Below are 22544 nucleotides of genomic sequence, written 5' to 3' on the forward strand. Positions count from 1 at the left end.
GCGGCTCGATCTAGAACCACGCCAAACGGATGGCTCGATCGGGAACCTTCGCCGCCACCAATCGATCTAGAACCTTCGCAAATATGGCGGCTTGATCCCGAACCGTCGCCAAAAAAACGAACGGCTTGATCTAGAACCCCCTTCCTACCCCGCCAGCCGCGTGAGCGTTAGTCCGGAGTAACAAAAAAAAAAAGCCAGCTTTGGAAATTAATTAGGAAGGTGCCTAATTGGGGGTGGGAAAAGCCATTAAAATAAATTAGCATAAATTAGAATAAAAAGATCCGAGTGAGAAAACGGGGGGAAAGGAAAAGAGGAATAGAACCTTCCGGAAAGATCTTCCCCGACTTGGTACTGAAAGACGCGAATGACTCGCCGGTACGCAATGCTAGGCGGAGGAAAGAAATGTGGGGTGAAATTGGGGGGTGAAATCGGGGGGTTTTTTGGGGGGCAGAAGGGGCGGAGCTAAGCGGAGGGGCGGAGCTATGGAGGCGGGGTAGTAATGAGGCCAATACCGATGGAAATGGGGCAGTAGCTAGAGAAGTACCTGGGTATATGGGGCAATACTGAGGTGAGTACCTATGGAAATGGGGCGATACCTAGGTAAGTACCTGAGTATATGGGGCAATACTTATGTAAGTAGGGCAATACCTAGGTAAGTACCTATGGAAATGGGGCAATACCTAGATAAGTACCTGGGTATATGGGGCAATACCTATGGAAATGGGGCAATACCTATGGAAATGGGGCAATACCTAGGTAAGTCCCTGGGTATATGGGGCAATACTGCGGTGAGTACCTATGGAAATGGGGCAATACCTATGGAAATGGGGCAATACCTAGGTAAGTACCTGGGTATATGGGGCAATACTGAGGTGAGTACCTCTGGAAATGGGGCAATACCTAGGTAAGTACCTGGGTATATGGGGCAATACTGAGGTGAGTACCTATGCAGATGGGGCAATACCTATGGAAATGGGGCAATGCCTATGGAAATGGGGCAATACCTATGGAAATGGGGCAATACCTTGGTAAGTACCTGGGTATATGGGGCAATACCTATGGAAATGGGGCAATACCTATGGAAATGGGGCAATACCTTGGTAAGTACCTGGGTATATAGGGCGATACCTATGGAAATGGGGCAATACCTATCAAAATGGGGCAATACCTATGTAAGTACCTGGGTATATGGGGCAATACTGAGGTGAGTACCTATGCAGATGGGGCAATACCTATGGAAATGGGGTAATACCTAGGTAAGTACCTGGGTATATGGGGCAATACCTATGGAAATGGGGCAATACCTATGGAAATGGGGCAATACCTAGGTAAGTACCTGGGTATATGGGGCAATACTGAGGTGAGTACCTCTGGAAATGGGGCAATACCTAGGTAAGTACCTGGGTATATGGGGCAATACTGAGGTGAGTACCTATGCAGATGGGGCAATACCTATGGAAATGGGGTAATACCTAGGTAAGTACCTGGGTATATGGGGCAATACCTATGGAAATGGGGCAATACCTATGGAAATGGGGCAATACCTAGGTAAGTACCTGGGTATATGGGGCAATACTGGGGTGAGTGCCCAGGTATATGGGGCAATACCTAGGTAAGTACCTATGGAAATGGGGTGATACCTAGGTAAGTACCTATGCAAATGGGGCAATACCTATGCAAATGGGGCAATACCTCAGTAAGTACCTGGGTATATGGGGCAATACTGAGGTGAGTACCTATGCAGATGGGGCAATACCTATGGAAATGGGGCAATACCTATGGAAATTGGGCAATACCTCGGTAAGTACCTGGGTATATGGGGCAATACCTATGGAAATGGGGCAATGCCTATGGAAATGGGGCAATACCGATGGAAATGGGGCAGTACCTAGGGAAGTACCTGGGTATATGGGGCGATACCTATGGAAATGGGGCGATACCTATGGAAATGGGGCAATACCTAGGTAAGTACCTGGGTATATGGGGCAATACTGAGGTGAGTACCTATGCAGATGGGGCAATACCTATGGAAATGGGGCAATGCCTATGGAAATGGGGCAACACCTCGGTAAGTACCTGGGTATATAGGGCAATACCTATGGAAATGGGGCAATACCTCGGTAAGTACCTGGGCATATGGGGCAATACTGAGGTGAGTACCTATGGAAATGGGGCAATACCTATGTAAGTACCTGGGCATATGGGGCAATACTTAGATGAGTACCTATACAGATGGGGCAATACCTATGGAAATGGGGCAATACCTATGGAAATTGGGCAATACCTAGGTAAGTACCTGGGTATATGGGGCAATACCTATGGAAATGGGGCGATACCTATGGAAATGGGGCGATACCTATGTAAGTACCTGGGTATATGGGGCAATGCTTAGGCGAGTACCTATGCAGATGGGGCAATACCTATGGAAATGGGGCAATACCTCGGTAAGTACCTGGGTATATAGGGCAATACCTATGGAAATGGGGCAATACCTATGGAAATGGGGCACTACCTATGGAAATGGGGCAATACCTATGGAAATGGGGCAATACCTATGGAAATGGGGCAATACCTATGGAAATGGGGCAGTACCTAGGTAAGTACCTGGATATATGGGGCAATGCTTAAGTGAGTACCTATGCAGATGGGGCAATACCTATGGAAATGGGGCAATACCTTGGTAAGTACCTGGGTATATGGGGCAATACTTATGGAAATGGGGCAGTGCCTAGGTAAATACCTATGCCAATGGGGCAATACCTGTGTAGACGGGGCAATTACTATGCAGGTGGGGCAATACCTCCGTAGGCGGGGTAATAGCTAGGTAAATAGTATGCCAATGGGGCAATACCTGGGCAGGTGGGGCAATTACTATGCAGGTGGGGCAATACCTCCGTAGGCGGGGTAATAGCTAGGTAAATAGCTATGCAAATGGGGCAATACCTGGGCAGGTGGGGCAATTACTATGCACTGACTAGGTCAATGGGGCAATACCTCCATAGGCGGGGTAATAGCTAGGTAAATAGTATGCCAATGGGGCAATACCTGGGCAGGTGGGGCAATTACTATGCAGATGGGGCAATACCTAGGTCAATGGGGCAATACCTCCATAGGCGGGGCAATAGCTAGGTAAATAGCTATGCCAATGGGGCAATACCTGTGTAGATGGGGCAATTACTATGCAGATGGGGCAATACCTATGCGAATGGGGCAATACCTGGGCAGGTGGGGCAATATCTAGGTCAATGGGGCAATTATTTGGGCAATGGGGCAATTGCCTAGATCAATGGGGCAATACCTCTGCAGGTGGGGCAATATCTAGGCAAAGACCTATGCCAATGGGGCAATACCTGTGTAGACGGGGCAATTACTATGCAGATGGGGCAATACCTGGGCAGGCGGGGCAATTACTATGCAGCTGGGGCAATACCTATGCAAATGGGGCAATTACTATGCCGATGGGGCAATACCTCCGTAGGCAGGGCAATAGCTAGGTAAATACCTATGCCAATGGGGCAATACCTGGGCAGGTGGGGCAATACCTAGGCAGGTGGGGCAATTACTATGCAGATGGGGCAATTACTATGCCAATGGGGCAATACCTGGGCAGGTGGGGCAATTACTATGCAGATGGGGCAATACCTATGCGAATGGGGCAATACCTGGGCAGGTGGGGCAATATCTAGGTCAATGGGGCAATTATTTGGGCAATGGGGCAATTGCCTAGATCAATGGGGCAATACCTCTGCAGGTGGGGCAATATCTAGGCAAAGACCTATGCCAATGGGGCAATACCTGTGTAGACGGGGCAATTACTATGCAGATGGGGCAATACCTGGGCAGGCGGGGCAATTACTATGCAGCTGGGGCAATACCTATGCAAATGGGGCAATTACTATGCCGATGGGGCAATACCTCCGTAGGCAGGGCAATAGCTAGGTAAATACCTATGCCAATGGGGCAATACCTGGGCAGGTGGGGCAATACCTAGGCAGGTGGGGCAATTACTATGCAGATGGGGCAATACCTATGCCAATGGGGCAATACCTGGGCAGGTGGGGCAATTACTATGCAGATGGAGCAATACCTATGCGAATGGGGCAATACCTGGGCAGGTGGGGCAATTACTATGCAGATAGGGCAATTACTATGCAGATAGGGCAATTACTATGCAGATACCTATGCAAATGGGGCAATACCTGGGCAGGTGGGGCAATTACTATGCAGATAGGGCAATTACTATGCAGATACCTATGCCAATGGGGCAATACCTGGGCAGGTGGGGCAATTACTATGCAGATGGGGCAATTACTATGCAGATAGGGCAATTACTATGCAGATACCTATGCCAATGGGGCAATACCTGGGCAGGTGGGGCAATTACTATGCAGCTGGGGCAATTACTACACAGATGGGGCAATACTCGGGCACCAGACCCCGACCTCACGAGCAAAGCCGCGGCGGGACGGAGCACGAGAGACAAAAGCGGCTGGTATGAAAAGTAAGGAGGAGTATTTGGTACTCACCCGTCGAGTAGGTAGGTCCTGGCGAAGGGTTCGAGTAACCGGAAGCGGGAGTAACGGAGAGAAGGGGAGAGGAGAGAAGGGGAGAGAGAAAAGGGACGTTAGCCAAGGGAGTGGTAGTAATAATCGGTAGTAGTAACAACAGTAGCAATAGCTGCAGTAGTAGTAGTAGTAGTAATAATAGTAATAGTAATAATAATAGTAATAACAGTAACAGTGATAGTGATAGTAATAATAGTAGTAGTAATAGTAATAATCAATAGTAGTAACAACAGTAGCAATAGCTGTAGTAGTAATAATAATAATAGTAATAATAATAGTAATAATAGTAATAATAATAGTAATAACAGTAACAGTGGTAGTGATAGTAATAATAGTAGTAGTAGTAATAATCGATAGTAGTAACAACAGTAGCAATAGCTGTAGTAGTAGTAGTAGTAGTAGTAATAATAGTAATAATAATAGTAATAATATTAGTAATAACAGTAACAGTGGTAGTGATAGTAATAATAGTAGTAGTAATAGTAAAAAATAGTAGCAGCAGTAATAATAAGTAAAAACAGTAGCAGTGGTGTGGTGGTGGTGGTAATAGTAGTAGTAGTAGTGTAGCAATAATAGCAACAGTAGTAGTAGTAATAATCAGAAACAGCAGTAGTAGTGATAGTAGTAGTAGTAGTAAGAAGAAGAACAGTGTAGCAATAATAGTAACCATTACTACTAGTGGCAGTGCTAATAATAACAGTAGTAGTAAAAACAGTAGCAGTGGTGTGGTGGTGGTAGTGGTAGTGGTAGTAGTAGTAGTGTAGCAATAACAGCAATAGTAGTAGTAATAATCAGAAACAGCAGTAGTAGTGATAGTGATGTGATAGTAGTAGTAGTAAGAACATTGTAGCAATAATAGTAACCACTATTAGTAGTAGCAGTAGTAGTAATAATAGTAGTAGTATTAGTAAAAACAGTGGCGTGGTGGTGGTGGTAGTAGTGTAGCAATAATAGCAACAGTAGTAGTAGTAATCAGAAACAGCAGTAGTAGTGATAATGATGTGATAGTAGTAGTAGTAGTACTAAGAACAGTGTAGAACAGTGTAGCAATAATAGTAACCACTACTACTAGTAGCAGTAGTAATAACAGTAGTAGTAAACAGTAGCATTGGTGTGGTGGTGGTTGTAGCGGTAGTAGTAGTAGTGTAGCAATAATAGTAACAGTAGTAATCAGTAACAGTGGTAGTGATAGGGATGTGATAGTAGTAGTAAGAAGAACAGTGTAGCAATAATAGTAACCACTACTACTAGTAGCAGCAGTAGTAATAATAGCAGTAAAAGCAGTAGCAGTGGTGTGGTGTGGTGGTGGTAGTAGTAGTAGTAGTGTAGCAATAATAGCATCAGTAGTAGTAGTAATCAGAAACAGCAGTAGTGATAGTGATGCGATAGTAGTAGTAGTAGTAGTAAGAAGAAGTAAGTAGTAAGAACAGTGTAGCAATAATAGTAACCACTACTAGTAGTGGCAGTAGCAGTAGTAATAATAATAGTAGTAGTAAAAACAGTAGGTGTGGTGGTGGTGGTAGTAGTGTAGCAATAATAGCAGCAGTAGTAGTAGTAATCAGAAACAGCAGTAGCGATAGTGATGTGATAGTAGTAGTAGTACTAGTAGTAATAGTAACCACTAGTAGTAGTAGCAGTAGTAATAACAGTAGTAAAAACAGTAGCAGTGGTGTGGTGGTGGGTGTAGCAGTAGTAGTAGTGTAGCAATAATAGTAACAGTAGTAGTGATAGTGATGTGATAGTAGTAGTAAGAAGAACAGTGTAGCAATAATAGTAACCACTAGTAGTAGTAGCAGTAGTAATAATAGTAGTAGTAAAAACAGTAGCAGTGGTGTGGTGGTGGTTGTAGCAGTAGTAGTGTAGCAATAATAGCAACAGTAGTAGTAGTAATCAGAAACAGCAGTAGTAGTGATAGTGATGTGATAGTAGTAGTAGTAGTAAGAAGAAGAACAGTGTAGCAATAATAGTAACCACTACTACTAGTAGCAGTAGTAATAATAAATAGTAGTAAAAACACCACTACCACTATTGTTACTACTACTACTACTACTACTATTACTACTACTATTACTACTATGGTTACTATTACTATTACCACAATTACTACTATTACGATTACTACACGCACCTGGTTTCCTGGATCCACTGCTACCACTACCACTACTATTGCTACTATTACTACCATCATTACTACCATTACTACTATCATTACTATCACTATTATTACTACTATTGTTACTACTACCACTACCATCACTACTACTATTACTATTACTCCACGCACCTGGTTTCCTGAATCCACTGCTACCACCACTACCACTACTATTGTTACTATTACTATTACTACTACTACCACTACTATTGTTACTACTATTATTACAATTACTACTATTACTGCTACTCCACGCACCTGGTTTTCTGGATCCACTGCTACCACCACTACATCTACTATTGTTACTGTTACTATTACTACCATTACTACTACTACACGCACCTGGTTTCCTGGATCCACTGCTACCACCACCACTACTATTGTTACTATTACTATAATTATTACTATTGTTACTACCACTATTACCATTACTACCATTACTACTACTACACGCACCTGGTTTCCTGGATCCACTGCTACCACCACTACTATTGTTACTATTACATTCACTATTGTTACTATTACATATATTGTTATTACTATTGCTATCATTATTACTATTATTGTTACGATTGGTATTACTACCATTACTACTACTACGATTACTACTATTACTCCACACACCTGGTTTCCTGGATCCACTGCTACCACCACTACTATTGTTACTATTACATTCACTATTGTTACCATTACATATATTGTTACTATTGCTATCATTATTACTATTATTGTTACGATTGGTATTACTACCATTACTACTACTACGATTACTACTATTACGCCACACACCTGGTTTCCTGGATCCACTGCTACCACCACGACTATTGTTACTATTACATTCACTATTGTTACCATTACATATATTGTTACTATTGCTATCATTATTACTATTATTGTTACGATTGGTATTACTACCATTACTACTACTACTTTTACTACTATTACGCCACGCACCTGGTTTCCTGGATCCACTGCTACCACCACGACTATTGTTACTATTACATTCACTATTGTTACCATTACATATATTGTTACTATTGCTATCATTATTAGTATTATTGTTACGATTGGTATTACTACCATTACTACTACTACGATTACTACTATTACTCCACGCACCTGGTTTCCTGGATCCACTGCTACCACCACTACTATTGTTACTATTACATTCACTATTGTTACTATTACATATATTGTTATTACTATTGCTATCATTATTACTATTATTGTTACGATTGGTATTACTACCATTACTACTACTACGATTACTACTATTACTCCACACACCTGGCTTCCTGGATCCCCTGCTACCACCACGACTATTGTTACTATTACATTCACTATTGTTACCATTACATATATTGTTACTATTGCTATCATTATTACTATTATTGTTACGATTGGTATTACTACCATTACTACTACTACGATTACTACTATTACGCCACGCACCTGGTTTCCTGGATCCCCTGCTACCACCACGACTATTGTTACTATTACATTCACTATTGTTACCATTACATATATTGTTACTATTGCTATCATTATTACTATTATTGTTACGATTGGTATTACTACCATTACTACTACTACTTTTACTACTATTACGCCACGCACCTGGTTTCCTGGATCCCCTGCTACCACCACGACTATTGTTACTATTACATTCACTATTGTTACCATTACATATATTGTTACTATTGCTATCATTATTACTATTATTGTTACGATTGGTATTACTACCATTACTACTACTACGATTACTACTATTACGCCACGCACCTGGTTTCCTGGATCCCCTGCTACCACCACGACTTGTTACTATTACATTCACTATTGTTACCATTGCATATATTGTTACTATTGCTATCATTATTACTATTATTGTTACGATTGGTATTACTACCATTACTACTACTACGATTACTACTATTACTCCACGCACCTGGTTTCCTGGATCCCCTGCTACCACCACGACTATTGTTACTATTACATTCACTATTGTTACCATTACATATATTGTTACTATTGCTATCATTATTACTATTATTACGATTGGTATTACTACCATTACTACTACTACGATTACTACTATTACTCCACGCACCTGGTTTCCTGGATCCACTGCTACCACCACTATTGTTACTATTACATTCACTATTGTTACCATTACATATATTGTTACTATTGCTATCATTATTACTATTATTGTTACGATTGGTATTACTACCATTACTACTACTACTTTTACTACTATTACGCCACGCACCTGGTTTCCTGGATCCCCTGCTACCACCACGACTTGTTACTATTACATTCACTATTGTTACCATTACATATATTGTTACTATTGCTATCATTATTACTATTATTGTTACGATTGGTATTACTACCATTACTACTACTACTTTTACTACTATTACGCCACGCACCTGGTTTCCTGGATCCCCTGCTACCACCACGACTATTGTTACTATTACATTCACTATTGTTACCATTACATATATTGTTACTATTGCTATCATTATTACTATTATTGTTACGATTGGTATTACTACCATTACTACTACTACGATTACTACTATTACGCCACGCACCTGGTTTCCTGGATCCCCTGCTACCACCACGACTATTGTTACTATTACATTCACTATTGTTACCATTACATATATTGTTACTATTGCTATCATTATTACTATTATTGTTACGATTGGTATTACTACCATTACTACTACTACTTTTACTACTATTACGCCACGCACCTGGTTTCCTGGATCCCCTGCTACCACCACGACTATTGTTACTATTACATTCACTATTGTTACCATTACATATATTGTTACTATTGCTATCATTATTACTATTATTGTTACGATTGGTATTACTACCATTACTACTACCACTTTTACTACTATTACGCCACGCACCTGGTTTCCTGGATCCCCTGCTACCACCACTACTATTGTTACTATTACATTCACTATTGTTACCATTACATATATTGTTACTATTGCTATCATTATTACTATTATTGTTACGATTGGTATTACTACCATTACTACTACTACTTTTACTACTATTACGCCACGCACCTGGTTTCCTGGATCCCCTGCTACCACCACGACTATTGTTACTATTACATTCACTATTGTTACCATTACATATATTGTTACTATTGCTATCATTATTACTATTATTGTTACGATTGGTATTACTACCATTACTACTACTACGATTACTACTATTACTCCACGCACCTGGTTTCCTGGATCCCCTGCTACCACCACGACTATTGTTACTATTACATTCACTATTGTTACCATTACATATATTGTTACTATTGCTATCATTATTACTATTATTGTTACGATTGGTATTACTACCATTACTACTACCACTTTTACTACTATTACGCCACGCACCTGGTTTCCTGGATCCACTGCTACCACCACTACTATTGTTACTATTACATTCACTATTGTTACCATTACATATATTGTTACTATTGCTATCATTATTACTATTATTGTTACGATTGGTATTACTACCATTACTACTACTACGATTACTACTATTACGCCACGCACCTGGTTTCCTGGATCCCCTGCTACCACCACGACTATTGTTACTATTACATTCACTATTGTTACTATTACATATGTTGTTATTACTATTGCTATCATTATTACTATTATTGTTACGATTGGTATTACTACCATTACTACTACTACTTTTACTACTATTACGCCACGCACCTGGTTTCCTGGATCCCCTGCTACCACCACGACTATTGTTACTATTACATTCACTATTGTTACCATTACATATATTGTTACTATTGCTATCATTATTACTATTATTGTTACGATTGGTATTACTACCATTACTACTACTACGATTACTACTATTACTCCACACACCTGGTTTCCTGGATCCACTGCTACCACCACTATTGTTACTATTACATTCACTATTGTTACCATTACATATATTGTTACTATTGCTATCATTATTACTATTATTACGATTGGTATTACTACCATTACTACTACTACGATTACTACTATTACTCCACACACCTGGTTTCCTGGATCCCCTGCTACCACCACGACTATTGTTACTATTACATTCACTATTGTTACCATTACATATATTGTTACTATTGCTATCATTATTACTATTATTGTTACGATTGGTATTACTACCATTACTACTACCACTTTTACTACTATTACGCCACGCACCTGGTTTCCTGGATCCACTGCTACCACCACTACTATTGTTACTATTACATTCACTATTGTTACCATTACATATATTGTTACTATTGCTATCATTATTACTATTATTGTTACGATTGGTATTACTACCATTACTACTACTACGATTACTACTATTACTCCACACACCTGGTTTCCTGGATCCACTGCTACCACCACTATTGTTACTATTACATTCACTATTGTTACCATTACATATATTGTTACTATTGCTATCATTATTACTATTATTGTTACGATTGGTATTACTACCATTACTACTACTACGATTACTACTATTACTCCACACACCTGGTTTCCTGGATCCACTGCTACCACCACTATTGTTACTATTACATTCACTATTGTTACCATTACATATATTGTTACTATTGCTATCATTATTACTATTATTACGATTGGTATTACTACCATTACTACTACTACGATTACTACTATTACTCCACACACCTGGTTTCCTGGATCCACTGCTACCACCACTATTGTTACTATTACATTCACTATTGTTACCATTACATATATTGTTACTATTGCTATCATTATTACTATTATTACGATTGGTATTACTACCATTACTACTACTACGATTACTACTATTACGCCACGCACCTGGTTTCCTGGATCCCCTGCTACCACCACGACTATTGTTACTATTACATTCACTATTGTTACCATTACATATATTGTTACTATTGCTATCATTATTACTATTATTGTTACGATTGGTATTACTACCATTACTACTACTACTTTTACTACTATTACGCCACGCACCTGGTTTCCTGGATCCACTGCTACCACCACTATTGTTACTATTACATTCACTATTGTTACCATTACATATATTGTTACTATTGCTATCATTATTACTATTATTGTTACGATTGGTATTACTACCATTACTACTACTACTTTTACTACTATTACGCCACGCACCTGGTTTCCTGGATCCCCTGCTACCACCACGACTATTGTTACTATTACATTCACTATTGTTACCATTACATATATTGTTACTATTGCTATCATTATTACTATTATTGTTACGATTGGTATTACTACCATTACTACTACTACGATTACTACTATTACGCCACGCACCTGGTTTCCTGGATCCCCTGCTACCACCACGACTATTGTTACTATTACATTCACTATTGTTACCATTACATATATTGTTACTATTGCTATCATTATTACTATTATTGTTACGATTGGTATTACTACCATTACTACTACTACGATTACTACTATTACTCCACACACCTGGTTTCCTGGATCCACTGCTACCACCACTACTATTGTTACTATTACATTCACTATTGTTACCATTACATATATTGTTACTATTGCTATCATTATTACTATTATTGTTACGATTGGTATTACTACCATTACTACTACTACTTTTACTACTATTACGCCACGCACCTGGTTTCCTGGATCCCCTGCTACCACCACGACTTGTTACTATTACATTCACTATTGTTACCATTACATATATTGTTACTATTGCTATCATTATTACTATTATTGTTACGATTGGTATTACTACCATTACTACTACTACTTTTACTACTATTACGCCACGCACCTGGTTTCCTGGATCCCCTGCTACCACCACGACTATTGTTACTATTACATTCACTATTGTTACCATTACATATATTGTTACTATTGCTATCATTATTACTATTATTGTTACGATTGGTATTACTACCATTACTACTACTACGATTACTACTATTACGCCACGCACCTGGTTTCCTGGATCCCCTGCTACCACCACGACTATTGTTACTATTACATTCACTATTGTTACCATTACATATATTGTTACTATTGCTATCATTATTACTATTATTGTTACGATTGGTATTACTACCATTACTACTACTACTTTTACTACTATTACGCCACGCACCTGGTTTCCTGGATCCCCTGCTACCACCACGACTATTGTTACTATTACATTCACTATTGTTACCATTACATATATTGTTACTATTGCTATCATTATTACTATTATTGTTACGATTGGTATTACTACCATTACTACTACCACTTTTACTACTATTACGCCACGCACCTGGTTTCCTGGATCCCCTGCTACCACCACTACTATTGTTACTATTACATTCACTATTGTTACCATTACATATATTGTTACTATTGCTATCATTATTACTATTATTGTTACGATTGGTATTACTACCATTACTACTACTACTTTTACTACTATTACGCCACGCACCTGGTTTCCTGGATCCCCTGCTACCACCACGACTATTGTTACTATTACATTCACTATTGTTACCATTACATATATTGTTACTATTGCTATCATTATTACTATTATTGTTACGATTGGTATTACTACCATTACTACTACTACGATTACTACTATTACTCCACGCACCTGGTTTCCTGGATCCCCTGCTACCACCACGACTATTGTTACTATTACATTCACTATTGTTACCATTACATATATTGTTACTATTGCTATCATTATTACTATTATTGTTACGATTGGTATTACTACCATTACTACTACCACTTTTACTACTATTACGCCACGCACCTGGTTTCCTGGATCCACTGCTACCACCACTACTATTGTTACTATTACATTCACTATTGTTACCATTACATATATTGTTACTATTGCTATCATTATTACTATTATTGTTACGATTGGTATTACTACCATTACTACTACTACGATTACTACTATTACGCCACGCACCTGGTTTCCTGGATCCCCTGCTACCACCACGACTATTGTTACTATTACATTCACTATTGTTACTATTACATATGTTGTTATTACTATTGCTATCATTATTACTATTATTGTTACGATTGGTATTACTACCATTACTACTACTACTTTTACTACTATTACGCCACGCACCTGGTTTCCTGGATCCCCTGCTACCACCACGACTATTGTTACTATTACATTCACTATTGTTACCATTACATATATTGTTACTATTGCTATCATTATTACTATTATTGTTACGATTGGTATTACTACCATTACTACTACTACGATTACTACTATTACTCCACACACCTGGTTTCCTGGATCCACTGCTACCACCACTATTGTTACTATTACATTCACTATTGTTACCATTACATATATTGTTACTATTGCTATCATTATTACTATTATTACGATTGGTATTACTACCATTACTACTACTACGATTACTACTATTACTCCACACACCTGGTTTCCTGGATCCCCTGCTACCACCACGACTATTGTTACTATTACATTCACTATTGTTACCATTACATATATTGTTACTATTGCTATCATTATTACTATTATTGTTACGATTGGTATTACTACCATTACTACTACCACTTTTACTACTATTACGCCACGCACCTGGTTTCCTGGATCCACTGCTACCACCACTACTATTGTTACTATTACATTCACTATTGTTACCATTACATATATTGTTACTATTGCTATCATTATTACTATTATTGTTACGATTGGTATTACTACCATTACTACTACTACGATTACTACTATTACTCCACACACCTGGTTTCCTGGATCCACTGCTACCACCACTATTGTTACTATTACATTCACTATTGTTACCATTACATATATTGTTACTATTGCTATCATTATTACTATTATTGTTACGATTGGTATTACTACCATTACTACTACTACGATTACTACTATTACTCCACACACCTGGTTTCCTGGATCCACTGCTACCACCACTATTGTTACTATTACATTCACTATTGTTACCATTACATATATTGTTACTATTGCTATCATTATTACTATTATTACGATTGGTATTACTACCATTACTACTACTACGATTACTACTATTACTCCACACACCTGGTTTCCTGGATCCACTGCTACCACCACTATTGTTACTATTACATTCACTATTGTTACCATTACATATATTGTTACTATTGCTATCATTATTACTATTATTACGATTGGTATTACTACCATTACTACTACTACGATTACTACTATTACGCCACGCACCTGGTTTCCTGGATCCCCTGCTACCACCACGACTATTGTTACTATTACATTCACTATTGTTACCATTACATATATTGTTACTATTGCTATCATTATTACTATTATTGTTACGATTGGTATTACTACCATTACTACTACCACTTTTACTACTATTACGCCACGCACCTGGTTTCCTGGATCCCCTGCTACCACCACGACTATTGTTACTATTACATTCACTATTGTTACCATTACATATATTGTTACTATTGCTATCATTATTACTATTATTACGATTGGTATTACTACCATTACTACTACTACGATTACTACTATTACTCCACGCACCTGGTTTCCTGGATCCCCTGCTACCACCACGACTATTGTTACTATTACATTCACTATTGTTACCATTACATATATTGTTACTATTGCTATCATTATTACTATTCTGATTGGTATTACTACCATTACTACTACGATTACTACTACTACTCCACGCACCTGGTTTCCTGGATCCACTGGTGGAAGGCGTTGGCATGCTGGGCAAACTCCTGGCGCAGCTTGTCGTTCTCCTCCTGGCGCCGCTGCTCCTTCTGCAGTTCCAGCTCCCGCTCCTGGGGGGCGCAAACGAAGGGAACCCGGAATTAGCCAATCAGAATCTTTTAATTATTATTACCTTGATGGTTTACCGGGAGGTTGCGCCAGCTCTAGAACTTTCCAGAACAGCCTAGAACCTTCCACGGGTCTAGGAACAGTCCGGAATCCCGCCTCGAACTCGGCTCTGCGAATCGGCAGAGTCCAGAACCTTCCGGAACTTTCTAAAACTTTCCCTCACGCTCTAGAACAGTCTCTAATAACTTTGGGCAGGGAAGGGGATGGGGGGATCCCTGGGGAGATCCACTACCTTGATGATCTTCTGGAGGTGCCGCCTAGAACAGCCTAGAACTCTCGACAGGGAAGGGGATTGAGGAATCCGGGAGTCTAGAACCTTCCAGAACCTTCAGTTTGGGGGTACCCTGGGGAGATCCACTATCTTGATGATCTTCTGGAGGTGCTGCCTAGAACAGCCTAGAACCTTCGACAGGGAAGGGGATTGGGGATCCGGGAGTCTATAACCTTCCGGAACCTTCGATTTGGGGGTACTCCGGGGAGATCCACTACCTTGATGATCTCCTGGAGGTTCCACCAGGTCTCCTCGAGAGCTTCTAGAACTGCCTATAACTTTCGGCAGGGAAGGGGATTGGGGATCCGGGAGTCTAGAACCTTCCGGAACCTTCCGGAACCTTCGGTTTGGGGATATCTCGAGGAGATCCAATACCTTGATGATCTTCTGGAGGTTCTGCCAGGTCCCCAGAGCTTCACGGGTTCAAAGCCACCCGGAAAGGAACCTAGTGCCTTTCAGAACCTTCTGGAACTTTCCAGAACAGCCTCTAACTTTCGACAGGGATCTGGGGGTCCCTGGGGAGATCCACTACCTGGATCATCTTCCGCCAGCCACCCAGAAAGGAACCTAGAACCTTCCAGAACTTCCCAAAACTGTCTAGAACAGTCCAGAACTTCCAACAGAGAAGTTGAATTGGGGGTCCCAGGGGAGATCCACTACCTTGATGATCTTCTGCAGGTTCCGCCAGGTCCCCAGAGCTTCACAGGTTCAAAGCCACCCGGAAAGGAACCTAGTGCCTTTCAGAACCTTCTGGAACTTTCCAGAACAGCCTCTAACTTTCGACAGGGATCTGGGGGTCCCTGGGGAGATCCACTACCTGGATCATCTTCCGCCAGCCACCCAGAAAGGAACCTAGAACCTTCCAGAACTTCCCAAAACTGTCTAGAACAGTCCAGAACTTCCAACAGAGAAGTTGAATTGGGGGTCCCAGGGGAGATCCACTACCTTGATTATCTTCTGCAGGTTCCGCCAGGTCCCCAGAGTTTCACGGGTTCAAAGCCACCCGGAAAGGAACCAATGCCTTTCGGAACCTTCTGGCACTTTCCAGAACAGCCTCTAACTTTCGACAGGGATCTGGGGATCCCAGGGGAGATCCACTACCTTGAACATCTTCCGCCAGCCACCCAGAAAGGAACCTAGAACCTTCCAGAACCTTCCAAAACCTTCTAGAACCATCTCTAACTAACAACAGGGAAGGGGATCTGGGGATTCCCAGGGAAATCTACTACCTTGATCATCTCCCACCAGCCACCCAGAAAGGAACCTGGAACCTAGAATCTTCTGGAACTTTCTAGAACCGTCTATAACTTTTGACAGGGGATCCCCGGGGAGATCCACTTCCTTGATGATCTTCTGCCAGCCACCCAGAGAGGAACCTGGAACCTAGAATCTTCTGGAACTTTCTAGAACCGTCTATAACTTTTGACAGGTTCCCCCGGGGAGATCCACTACCTTGATGATCTTCTGCCAGCCACCCAGAGAGGAACCTAGAACCTTCCCAAACTTTCTAGAACTGTCTCTAACTTCTGGTGGAAGGGGATCGGGGATCCCGGGGGAGATCCACTACCTTGATGATCTTCTGCAGGTTCCGCCAGGTCTCCTCCAGCGCCTCCATGGTGAACCAAGTGTACAGGTTCGAGGCCACCCAGAAAGGAACCTAGAACCTTCCAGAATATTCTAGAATGGGATCTGGGGATCCTCAGGGAAATCCACTACCTTGATGATCTCCTGGAGGATAACATCTAGAACAGTCTCTAACTGCCAACGGAGATTTCAGGATTCCGATAATCTAGAACCTTCTAGAACCGCCCAGAACTCTTGACAGGGAAGGGGATACATGGGAAGTCTAGAACCTTCCAGAACTTTATGAAACTTTCCAGAACAGCCTAGAACTTTTGACAGGGAGGGGATTTGGGGATCCTCGGGACTCTAGAACCTTCGGGAACCTTCCAAAACTTCCCAGAACACTCCAGAACTTTTGATTTGGGGATCCCCGGGGAGATCCACTACCTTGATGATCTTCTGCAGGTTCTGCCAGGTCTCCTCATGTATGGGTTCGGGGCCACCTGGAGATTCCGCCAGGGGTTCGAGGCCACCCAAAAGTGAAGCTAGAACCTAGAACCTTCCAAAACTTTCCAGAACGGTCTCTAACTTTTCAATTTGGGGATCCCGGGGGAGATCCACTACCTTGATGATCTTCTGGAGGTTCTGTCAGGTCTCCTGGTGTGCGGGTTCAAAGCCACCTGGAAAGGAACCTAGAACCTTCCAGAACTTTCTAGAACAGCCTCTAACTTTGGCCAGGGAATGGGATCTGGGGATCCCCGGGGAGATCCACTACCTTGATGATCTTCTGCAGGTTCCACCAGGTCTCCAGAGCCTCCATGGTGAACCAAGTGTACGGGTTCGAGGCCACCCGGAAACTCCAGATCTGCCTCTCCGGCTCGGCCAATTGGTTGAAGTCGGCCTGGGCGGAGCTTAGGAAGCCTAGAACTTTCCAGAACTGTCTAGAACAGCCTAGAACTTTCAACAGGGAAGGGACCTGAGGATTCTGAGAGTCTGGCACCTCCTAGAACTTTCCATAACTTTCTAGAACAGTCCAGAACATTCGACAAGGAAGAGGATCTGGGGATTCCCAGTGAAATCCACTACCTTGATGCTTCCTGTGACTTTGCGGAACCTAGAACATTCCAGAACTGCCTAGAACAGCTCAGAACTTTGACAGGAACTCCAGGCCATGGTCCAGAATTAACCGGAACGTTCCAGAACCCTGTCTCAAACTCAGATCTGTGACTTGGCGGAGGCTATAACCTTCTAGAAATTTCCAGAACTGTCTAGAGCAGCCTAGAACTTTCAACAGGGAAAGGGATCTAGGGCTTCTGGGGAGTCTAGAACCTACCATAACCTTCCGGAACAGCCTCTAACTTGGGGGATTCCGGGAGTCTAGAACCTTCCAGAACTTTATAGAGCAGCCTAGAACTTTCAACAGGGAAAGGGATTCAGGGATTCCAGGGGAATCTAGAACCTTCTGGAACTTTCTGGAACCTGGAACTTTCAAGAGGGAAAGGGATCTGGGGATTCCGGGAAGCTCATAGAACCTTCCGAAACCTTCAATTTGGGGATCCCCTGGGAGATCCACTCCCTTGATCATCTTCCGCCAGCCACCCAGAAAGCAACATAGAACCTTCCCGAACTTTCCAGAACAGCCTCTAACCTCCCAACAGTTAAGGGGATCAGGGATCCACTACCTTGATGATCTTCTGCAGGTTCCGCCAGGTCTCCTCCAGCGCCTCCATGGTGAACCAAGTGTACGGGTTCGAGGCTTTCTAGAATGGGATCCCAAACTTTCTAGAATGGGATCCCCAGGGAAATCCACCACCTTGATGATCTCCTGGAGGTTCTGCCAGGGGTTCAAGGCCATCCGGAAAGGAACCTAGAACCTTCCAAAACCTTCCAGAACCTTCCAAAACCGACTAGAACCGCCTGGAGCTTCCGACAGGGAAGGGGATCTGGGATCCACTACCTTGATGATCTTCTGCAGGTTCCGCCAGGTCTCCTCCAGCGCCTCCATGGTGAACCAAGTGTACGGGTTCGAGGCTTTCTAGAATGGGATCCCAAACTTTCCAGAATGGGATCCCCAGGGAAATCCACCACCTTGATGATCTCCTGGAGGTTCCGCCAGGGGTTCAAGGCCATCCGGAAAGGAACCTAGAACCTTCCAGAACCTTCCGAAACTTTCCAAAACTTACTAGAACCACCTAGAACTTCTGACAGGGAAGGGGATCTGGGGATCCCCGGGGAGACCCACTACCTTTCCACCCGGAAAGGAACCTAGAACCTTCCAAAACCTTCCAAAACCGACTAGAACCGCCTGGAGCTTCCGACAGGGAAGGGGATCTGGGATCCACTACCTTGATGATCTTCTGCAGGTTCCGCCAGGTCTCCTCCAGCGCCTCCATGGTGAACCAAGTGTACGGGTTCGAGGCGACCCGGAAGCTCCGGATCTGCCTCTCCAGCTCGGCCAATTGGTTGAAGTCGGCCTGGGCGGAGCTTAGGGAGGCGCGGAAGGCGTCATGCGCCTCCCTCAGCGCCCGGATCTCCTCCAGCGAGTTGCAGCGGACGGGATCCGTTAGATCTTCTTCCGCGTTCTCGAACCAGCTGTTGAAGGCGGAGGCCTTCTTGGCGAAGGTGAGGAAGAGATCTTCCACCTGTTGGTGGCGAGAGAGAAAAATTAATATTGTTATCGTTAATAATAATAATAATATTAATAATAATAATAATGAGAATAATAATAATATTAATAATAATGAGAATAATAATAATAATAATGAGAATAATAATAATAATAATGAGAATAATAATAATAATAATAATAATAATAATAATGAGAATAATATTAATAATAATAATAATAATGAGAATAATAATAATAATAATAATAATAATAATAATAATAATGAGAATAATGATGATCTCTACTCAGGGTCCCAACCTGCCCCCTTTTTCTCCCCACGGAAGCCCCACCCACCTTCCGGAAGCTTCTACGATTTCCTATGGGTCCCACAGCTGCCCCCTTTTTCTCCCCACTGAAGCTCCGCCCCCTTTGCCCCCTTTCTTCTTCTGCCCCCTTTTTCTCCCCACGGAAGCCCCACCCACCTTCCGGAAGCTTCTGCGATTTCCTATGGGTCCCACAGCTGCCCCCTTTTTCTCCCCACTGAAGCTCCGCCCCCTTTGCCCCCTTTCTTCTTCTGCCCCCTTTTTCTCCCCACGGAAGCCCCACCCACCTTCCGGAAGCTTCTGCGATTTCCTATGGGTCCCACAGCTGCCCCCTTTTTCTCCCCACTGAAGCTCCGCCCCCTTTCTTCTTCTGCCCCCTTTTCCTCCCCACGGAAGCCCCACCCACCTTCCGGACGCTTCTACGATTTCCTATGGGTCCCACAGCTGCCCCCTTTTTCTCCCCACTGAAGCTCCGCCCCCTTTCTTCTTCTGCCCCCTTTTTCTCCCCACTGAAGCCCTGCCCCCTTTCTCTGGCCCCCCACGGAAGCCCCACCCACCTCCCGGAAGCAGCTTCTATTTCCTATGGGTCCCACAGCCCCACCCCTTTTCTCCCCACTGAAGCCCTGCCCCCTTTTGCTCCCCACTGAAGCCCTCCCCTTTTTTTCTCCCCACTGAAGCCCTGCCCACCTTCCGGAAGCTTCTCCGTCTATTTCCTATGGGTCCCAAACCTGCCCCCTTTTCCTTCCCACTGAAGCCCCGCCCCTTTCTCTGCCCCACTGAAGCACCGCCCTTTTCTCTGCCCCCAACCTGCCCCTTTTTTTCCTCCCCACGGAAGCCCCACCCCCTTTCTCTGCCCCCTTTTTCTCTGCCCCCCAACGAAGCCCCGCCCACCTTCCGGAAGTGCTCCTGGGCTTCCGGAAGCTTCTTCTTCTGCCCCCTTTTTCTCCCCACCCCACTGAAGTCCCATCCCCTTTCTTTGCCCCCCAACGAAGCCCCGCCCACCTTCCGGAAGTGCTCCTGGGCTTCCGGAAGCTTCTATTTCCTATGGGTCCTACCCCCTTTTTTCTATGAGTCCTGCCCCCTTTCTCCCCCCCTGCCCCACGGAAGCCCCGCGCCACCTTCTGGAAGTGTTCCTGAGCTTCCAGAAGCTTCCAGTAGCTTCTCCTCTTTCCTATGGGTCCCAACCTGCCCCCTTTCCCCCTGAAGCCCCACCCCCTTTCCCTCCTCCCCTGCCCCACGGAAGCCCCGCCCACCTTCCGGAAGTGCTCCTGGGCTTCCAGAAGCTTCTTCTTCCGGGCGGCCGATCCGGCCAGCAATTGGTTCCAGCGCTTCGTCAGGGAGGCGTGTCCCCTTTTTCTCCCCACGGAAGCCCCACCCCCTTTCTATTTCCTATGGGTCCTGACCTGCCCCTTTTTCCTCCCCACTGAAGCCCTGCCCCCTTTCTCTGCCCACTGAAGCCCTGCCCCCTTTTCCTCCCCACTGAAGCCCCGCCCACCTTCCGGAAGCTGCTTCTATTTCCTATGGGTCCCAAACCTGCCCCCTTTTCCTCCCCACTGAAGCCCCGCTCACAACCTGCCCCCTTTTCCACGGAAGCCCTGCCCCCTTTTTCTCCCCACTGAAGCCCTGCCCACCTTCCGGAAGCTTCTCCTTCTATTTCCTATGGGTCCCAAACGTGCCCCCTTTTCCTCCCCACTGAAGCCCCGCCCTTTTCTCTGCCCCCAACCTGCCCCTTTTTCTCCCCACTGAAGCCCTGCCCCCTTTTCTCCCCACTGAAGCCCCGCCCACAACCTGCCCCCTTTTCCTCCCCACTGAAGCCCCGCCCCTTTCTCGGCCCCCCAACCTTCCCCTTTTTCTCCCCACTGAAGCCCTGCCCACCTTCAGGAAGCTTCTCCTTCTATTTCCTATGGGTCACAAACCTGCCCCCTTTTCCTCCCCACGGAAACCCCGCCCCTTACTCTGCCCCCTTTTTCTCCCCACTGAATCCCCGCCCAATGGAAGCCCCGCCCACCATCCTGAAATCTTCCTGAGCTTCCGGAAGCTTCTTCCCCTATTTTCTATGGGTCCCAAACCTGCCCCC

At 43.3% G+C, this 22544-nt stretch overlaps 1 protein-coding gene across 1 annotated transcript in view; it reads right to left on the reverse strand.

Annotated features, from left to right (window-relative positions):
- Positions 1 to 22544, reverse strand: part of SPTAN1 (spectrin alpha, non-erythrocytic 1) — a 228594-nt gene that overhangs the window by 25760 nt on the left and 180290 nt on the right. The window contains exons 47-50 of the mRNA XM_081898017.1: positions 19882 to 20178; positions 15532 to 15644; positions 4527 to 4544; positions 323 to 385 (exon numbers count right to left, since the gene is read on the reverse strand). Coding sequence (XP_081754143.1) covers positions 323 to 385; positions 4527 to 4544; positions 15532 to 15644; positions 19882 to 20178 — 491 coding nt within the window. The remainder of the gene's footprint in view (positions 1 to 322; positions 386 to 4526; positions 4545 to 15531; positions 15645 to 19881; positions 20179 to 22544) is intronic.

This window comes from Podarcis melisellensis (genome assembly GCF_964234715.1).
Source record: "Podarcis melisellensis genome assembly, chromosome: Z".
NCBI classification, from domain to species: domain Eukaryota; kingdom Metazoa; phylum Chordata; class Lepidosauria; order Squamata; family Lacertidae; genus Podarcis; species Podarcis melisellensis.